The sequence below is a fragment of the Anarrhichthys ocellatus genome, unplaced genomic scaffold (genome assembly GCF_004355925.1).
Source record: "Anarrhichthys ocellatus isolate YVR2014 unplaced genomic scaffold, GSC_Weel_1.0 scaffold2066, whole genome shotgun sequence".
Classification (NCBI taxonomy): domain Eukaryota; kingdom Metazoa; phylum Chordata; class Actinopteri; order Perciformes; family Anarhichadidae; genus Anarrhichthys; species Anarrhichthys ocellatus.
In genome coordinates, this window is record NW_022282040.1 from 1,856 (window position 1) to 9,111 (window position 7,256).

The following is a 7,256-nucleotide window of genomic DNA, read 5'->3' on the forward strand; positions in this document are numbered from 1 at the left end:
ACCTTCTACCTGTCTCTCTGTCTCTCTGTCACACCTTCTACCTGTCTACCTGTCACACCTTCTACCTGTCTCTCTCTCCTGTCACCTGTCTCTCTCACCTGTCTCACCTGTCTCTCCAGGTCCAGTCCATAGTGAAGCGGTGTGGTCTCCCCAGCAGTGGGAAGAGGAGGGAGCCTCTCCGGGTCTACCAGATCCCTCAGAGGAGGAGGATCAGCAAAGACCCAAAACGGGTCACCATGGAGGACCTCCGCATGCAGGCGGTCAAGGAGATCTGCTACGAGGTCTGTCACACACACACACACACACACACACACATAGACACACACACACAATGTCTCAACACGAGTCAGATAGAGAACAGTTACTGAGGCCCCCCCCCCCCCAGGTGGCTCTGGGAGACTTCCGTCACTCCCGTCAGGAGATAGAAGCTCTGTCCATCGTGAAGATGAAGGAGCTGAGCCGCATGTATGTAAAGAAGGACCCCAACGAGAGAGAGAGCTGGAGGTTGGTGTCCCAGGACGTGTGTGACACGGTGGGCATCGGGGAGGAGAGGAGCCCCCCCACGGAGGAGGGGGGGGGAGGGGGAGAGACGGGGGAGGGAGGAGGAGAGAAGGCGTACGACCTGAAGGCTCACATCGATAAATTGACCGACATTCTGGAGGTGAGTTCACTGATCAATCCATCCTGATCGATCAGAGTGGACAGAGACTGTATCCATAGATAACATGTGTCTCCTGTCTCCTCTCCTCTCTGGTCTCCTCTCCTCTCTTCTTTCCTCTCTTCCCTTTCCTTGTCTCCTCTCCTCTCTGGTCTCCTCTCCTCTCTTCTTTTCCCTTGTCTCCTCTCCTCTCTGGTTTCCTCTCTTCCCTTTCCTTGTTTCCTATTTTCTTGTCTCCTCTCTTCTCTGGTTTCTTCCCCTCCCTTGTCTATTCCCTCTCTTGTCTCCTCTCTTCTCTTCCCTTGTTTCCTCTCTTGTCTCCTCTCTTCTCTTGTCTCCTCTCCTCTCTTGTATATTCTCCTTTATCCTCACTTGTCTCCTCTCTGGTCTCCTCTCCTCTCTTGTTTCCTCTCCTGTCTTGTCTCCTCTCTTGTCTTGTTTCCTCTCCTCTCTCCTCACTTGTCTTCCAGGAAGTGAAGCTGCAGAACAACATGAAGGACGAGGAGATCAAAGCTCTGAGAGACCGGATGATCAAGATGGAGAGCATCATACCTGTCCAGGTACATCCACACACCACGTCCTGGTCCTGCTCCCTGGTCTTGGGTCTCTCCCCCGGTAACAAGTCCTCTTTTTGTCTCCAGGGCGACGAGGACGAGGAGGCGAACGTTGAAGAAGAAGAAGAAGAAGAAGAGGGCGGGTCTCCTCAGAGGGGCGAGGCCGGCGACGCCCCCCCACAACGCCGCCAGCCGGAGGTCCAGGTGAAGCAGCTGATGGACGAGGACCCGGCCTTCAGGAGAGGGCGCCTCCGCTGGCTGAAGCAGGAACAGCAGCGGCTCCTGAACCTTCAGCAGCAGAACATCACCAAGAAACTACGAGGACAGAACCAGACCCAGGGTCAGAGACCACGACACGCAACACCTGAGACACGCAACACCTGAGACATGTAACACCTGAGACACGCAACACCTGAGACACGAAACACCTGAGACACAAAACATGTAACACCTGAGACACGTAACACCTGAGACACGAGACACGTAACACCTGAGACACGTAACACCTGAGACACGTAACACCTGAGACACAAAACATGTAACACCTGAGACACGTAACACCTGAGACACGAGACATGTGAGACACGAGACACGTAACACCTGAGACACGTAACACCTGAGACACGTAACACCTGAGACACGTAACACCTGAGACACAAAACATGTAACACCTGAGACACGTAACACCTGAGACACGTAACACCTGAGACACGAGACATGTAACACCTGAGACACGTAACACCTGAGACACAAGACACCTGAGACACGTAACACCTGAGACACGTAACACCTGAGACACGTAACACCTGAGACACGAGACACGCAACACCTGAGACAAGTAACACCTGAGACACAAGACACGCAACACCTGAGACACGTAACACCTGAGACACGTAACACCTGAGACACGTAACACCTGAGACATATAGCACCTGAGACACAAGACACGCAACACCTGAGACACGCAACACCTGAGACACAAGACACGCAACACCTGAGACACAAGACACGCAACACCTGAGACAGGCAACACCTGAGACACAAGACACGTAACACCTGAGACGCGTTTTATAGGTTGTTTCAGGAGACACCTGACAGATGTCCTGTCTCCCCTTCCTCCCCCCTACAGGTCAGAACTCCCCCGTTGTCCCCGTTCACCTCCCCGGGACCGGCCGCTTCATCCCCCCCCAGGAGTGCAAGCTCAAGTTTCCCTTCAAGAGTAACCCCGCCCACCGGTTGTCATGGGGACCGGCCAGCGCCGCCCTGCAGGCTCTGGGTCTGGGGGAGGGAGGGGTAGACTGGGGGGAGGAGGAGGGAGGAGGAGGAGGAGGAGGAGGAGGAGGAGGAGGAGGAGGAGGCGGTAAAAGCTCCCCATCGCCCCCTCCCCCTCAGGGTCCCCCTCTCTTGCCCCTCCCCTTCCTGGCTCCGCCCCCTCGCATGCGCACCCCGAGCCCTCATCGCGCCTGGCAGCAACGCAACCAGGGCGGCTTCTACTACCAGGGCGGCAACCAGAACCAGCAACGGCGCCACCGCCGCAACTCTCTGGACAGCTCCGCCCACAGCAACGGTAGCTATGACCACGACCAGCATCATCAGGGAGGCGGCGGTGGTCACCAGGGACGACCGAGACAGAGGAGGGGGGCATCGCCCGGACCCGGTGGTGAGAGAGGAGGAGGGGGAGGGGGGGGGAGGGGCAGAGATGGAGGCTTCTATTACAATCCTCACCAGCAACACCCGTTCCAGCACCACCCCTACTACAGCCCCCACAATGCACCATTCCAGCCGGGACCTTACCCCAACTACCACAGCCTGCCGCGCTCCGGGGTCCCGCCCCCTCTCGCCGACATGCTGCTGCTGGGGGCGGGGCCGCCACCACCACCGCCGCCTGGTGGGTGGGGCTTCACCACCCCCCCCAGGATGAGACGGCAGTTCAGTGCACCGGACCTCAAACACAACAAGGAGACACCCATCTGACCCCAGGGAGCGCTCTGATTGGCTGCAGGACTTGATGCTGTAGAGTACAGGGTGTGTGTGTGTGTGTGTATGTGTGTGTGTGTCCGTCAGCACCTTCACAATACTGAGTCACACACCAACTAACATCACACACGTCCTGTATCTTCAGTCCTGCTGTGTGTGTGTGTGTGTGTGTGTGTGTGTGTGTGTGTGTGTGTGTGTGTGTGTGTGTGTGTAGCCTGCTCCTAGCATTAGCACATTAGCACAGGTTATCTGTTTTTATTGATCGCTGTGGTCGTGATCGGTCGTTTATCAAAAGGTGCCTTAAAGCTCAAGTGGCTAGCTACTGTTAGCAGAAGTCTCCTGTTGTTGTTGTTGTTGTTGTTTACTTAAAGATGAAGTAGGTCGGTTTGTACGTTAGCCGCCGTTAGCCCAGGAGGCTAACTAGCTCCGTTTTAGCCAGAGAGAGTCTGCGTTAGCTTCGGGCTTGTCAGTTAGCCTGAGCCGGGAGCAACAAGCGGTTAGCTTTTATTAAGTCTAACGTGCTGCACAAAGGGGGGAGAGTTAGCTTAGCTTAGCTTAGCCAAGGCAGCGTTCATGTTGTACGGGAATCACGAGTTTGTTTGTTGGGAACCTTTTCCCTGAAGCTCGTGTTTGTCGTGTGACATTGAATGCTACGTGGCTGAACGCTACAAACCAAAGACAGACAGGCTGCTGTACCGACAGACAGACAGACAGACAGACGGACGGACAGACAGACAAACAGACAGGTGTGAGGAGAGACTCGCATGTTGAATCTTCTCAAAGCGTTGTGTATATTTGAAGTGTTTCCAGACTTATTTTATCTTGAAGTTTATATTTTATGAAGATGAATCATTAACGTGTTGCCTTCATGTCTCTGGCAACGGTGGGAAAAATGTAGAAATTGATGCCTCATGGGATATGTAAGAATACAGACGTGGGAGAGTGTGAAAGGAATCGTGATGGATTGTGGTGCATGTGAGCAAGGAACTCTGGGAAATGTAGTGTGAGACAGATGGAGAAGAGAAGAAGAGATTTGTGTTTTGAAGTAGAAACACTACGACATGTTCTGTGTGATTTAAAGGATCTCACAATGAAAAGATTTATTATTATAAGGGACGGAGATAAACTGCTGCTGCCTTCAGGGGACGTCGGGAAGTTGGATAAGTGTCTTTTTTCCCTCATTTTGTGCTGCATTTAATGTCACTTTAAAGGCTTGAAAGACTATCTTAAAATGATATAAAATAGAGAAAAGCAGCAAATGATAAATGACTGAACAGATTAATTGATTATCAAATTAGTTGGAGTCAGTGTTGTGTTCACTGACCCTGGGAAATTGTAAAAACACCAAACCCTGCCACGTATTTCTCACTTTCCCCACTTCCCCTGAACGCAGCCTCGCTGGTTTGACTCCGCCCTGAGAGACGACATGTTTACTGTCAGCTGGGAGTTAACCCTGCCCACACAGAGCAATGCATTGTGGGAGAACGACAAAGTGACTTTAAGGCCTTTTTTAACAAAAGGTCAGAACCAACCAATGGGAGCGCTCGATGAGTGACGATGTTAAGGATGATGATGACACTATAACTGATTGTGATTGGCCAGAGAAGCATGACATCAGCAGATTTTTACTTCTGCCTTGTTTTGCTCTGCTGTCTCTGGAATCGACCAATCACGGGACAATCTTACCTGCTGCCACTGCCGGGGTTGATGGGAAATGAAGTTTTCCCTTTTTTGTTTTGTTTTTTTAATTTTTCTGATATTTTTTATCTCGGGCTTCTGATTGGCTGTTTTTCTTTGTTTGTGTATTCATTGGCTTCCTGTATTTTAACCCCGCCTCCAACCTTCGCTTTGTGATGTCATCACGTCGTCATCGCGATTATTGATATAATTATGATAACGTTTAATATCGGGCTCTTTTAGACGCTGCTCAAGGAGCTGTGTGTATGTGTGTGTTCATGTGTGTGTGTATGTGTGTGTTCATGTATGTATGTGTGTGTGTGTATGTTAGTGTATGTGTGTGTGTGTGTTCATGTGTATGTCTGTGTGTGTATGTATGTGTGTTCATGTGTGTGTGTGTGTGTGTGTGTTTCCGGGTTAATTATGAATCATAATCTGAAGTTTGTTTTCTTGTATAAATCATTTTAATTGTTTTTCTTCTGATCGTTTGTTGTTTTGTTATTTTTGAGGAGGGGGGGGCGTTCAGAACACCTGAACATTCGACAGCTGAGAGGCCCCGCCCCCAATCACAACCTCACTATGACATGGACACGATGACATCACGGTGTAGCCCCTCCCCCCAGTGTTTGTTGTTGTTTTTGTTGTTTCTGAACCTCAGGATCCTCCTGCAGACAACACGACGACAATAAACCGTCAAAACACGACTCTGTGCCTCCGTCAGTCTCAGGGATCCACAACGTCTACAATACATCACGTTTACAGTATATATAAATATATGTACATCAATAAAGAGCTAAGAAACAAACACATAGAGAGAGAAACACTATCAACAGACCAACAGCTGGTCTTATCACTTCCTGCTTCACTTCCTGGTTACGTCGTCCTCTCCATCGGCGTGGTTTCTCCTCTCAGAGTCTCAGGATCTTCTTCCAGAATGGAGCTCTTCGTCTTCGTCTTCGTCCTCCTGTCCTGCCTCGTCCTCCCGGTGACGCCGTGGGCCGGTTGCCACAGGGACTGGGACAAAGACCACCGGACGAGGGAGAACTGCACGACGCGCGACTTCACCGATGTACCAGCGGGATTCGAACCCACAACCAAGGTAACCCAAAAAGAAAAATATAACAATTAAAAGTTTATTTTTCAGAATTAATATTTGGAGTTTTATTATATTATTAACAATATTCATATTTTTCAATATTTATTTATATCTTTACATAAATAAAATTATCTAAATGTTAAAAACAACTAACTGTGTTTTGGGTTTCCTAAAGTAAAAACCTTCCACACATCTTAAACTAAAAATAGTCATTTTGGTAATTTTTCTATTACAATTTGCTCATAATTCCTGAATTTGAACATCAGTATTTAGTAGAATGATAAAGTAATATGCAATAAATAAATATATACATATATAATAAATATAACTGACCAGCTGGATCTTTAGTTGTTGTTAAAAATTGAGATGAATGAGATTTTCTCACTTCTGGAACAGAACTTCTGGTTCTGGCTTCTTTGGCTTTCTGTATGACTGTAGAGCGATGTTATCTCTTAATATAAGATCGTTACATTTATATATAACTTGATCCTGATTGGACGAAAGTGTTTTTGACTGACGGGACGAGACCACAGCGGAAACACCAGCTTCCTGTTTCAGACGATAAGATGACAGTTTGACAGAAAAAACCCCGACTGTTGAGTGTCTTCTTCTCTTTGTTTTTCTTCTCTTTTTTTTAGGTTTTTTTGTTTCCCAAAAACCAGTTCGCCACTCTGTCCTGGTCCTCCTTCCAGATCTTCACCAAAATCTATGAGCTGGACCTCACAGGAAACAAGGTGTCTGAAAGTGAACCCTAAAACTACGTTTTGTGTTTCATTCATAAATAATTAGAACTTAAAGGTTTCATGACTTTCTGTTTTTCCAGATTCCAGAGGTGACCCTCAGCGTTGCTCCGATCCTCCCCAGCCTCAGTGTCCTCCGACTGGGATCGAACCGCCTGACGGCCCTCTCTGAAGGCTCCTTCTCCGCCTGTCCCGGTCTGACCGAACTCTACCTGGACCACAACGCCGTGGACTCTCTGAGGGACCACACCTTCTCTGGCCTCAGCAAGCTGGAGGTCAGTGGGTCAGCCTGTTAGCAAGGAGGTTAGGACACATACCGTGAATGTAACATGAAGGGAAGTTAGGACGCAGAACATGAAGGTAGCATGAAGGGAAGTTAGGATGCATACCGTGAAGGTAGCATGATAGGAAGTTAGGATGCATACCGTGAAGGTAGCATGATAGGAAGTTAGGATGCATACCGTGAAGGTAGCATGATAGGAAGTTAGGATGTATACCGTGAAGGTAGCATGATAGGAAGTTAGGATGCATACCGTGAAGGTAGCGTGATAGGA

The 7,256-nt window shown here is 49.2% G+C and overlaps 2 protein-coding genes across 2 annotated transcripts in view; both read left to right on the forward strand.

The window, feature by feature from the left end:
* LOC116378101 (kinesin-like protein KIF1C) overlaps positions 1-3,186 on the forward strand; it is a 4,538-nt gene extending 1,352 nt beyond the window's left edge. The window contains exons 6-10 of the mRNA XM_031839916.1: positions 120-281; positions 386-661; positions 1,129-1,218; positions 1,300-1,552; positions 2,342-3,186. Coding sequence (XP_031695776.1) covers positions 120-281; positions 386-661; positions 1,129-1,218; positions 1,300-1,552; positions 2,342-3,186 — 1,626 coding nt within the window. The remainder of the gene's footprint in view (positions 1-119; positions 282-385; positions 662-1,128; positions 1,219-1,299; positions 1,553-2,341) is intronic.
* A 2,125-nt stretch (positions 3,187-5,311) lies between these two features.
* gp1ba (glycoprotein Ib platelet subunit alpha) lies at positions 5,312-7,247 on the forward strand. Its single transcript, XM_031839917.1, has 3 exons — positions 5,312-5,965; positions 6,601-6,696; positions 6,786-7,247. The coding sequence occupies exons 1-3, from the start codon at positions 5,642-5,644 to the stop codon at positions 6,996-6,998; spliced, it is 633 nt and encodes a 210-aa protein (XP_031695777.1). The 5' UTR covers positions 5,312-5,641; the 3' UTR covers positions 6,999-7,247.
* The last annotated feature ends 9 nt before the right edge of the window (positions 7,248-7,256 follow it).

What these genes read in the sequence shown, in the direction of transcription:
- gp1ba (XM_031839917.1), top strand. Translation starts at nt 5,642, where the DNA reads ATGTACATCAATAAAGAGCTAAGAAACAAACACATAGAGAGAGAAACA. An exon ending in GATTCGAACCCACAACCAAG is followed by an intron (nt 5,966 to 6,600) that starts GTAACCCAAAAA and finishes TCTTTTTTTTAG; the next exon opens with GTTTTTTTGTTTCCCAAAAA. An exon ending in TGGACCTCACAGGAAACAAG is followed by an intron (nt 6,697 to 6,785) that starts GTGTCTGAAAGT and finishes CTGTTTTTCCAG; the next exon opens with ATTCCAGAGGTGACCCTCAG.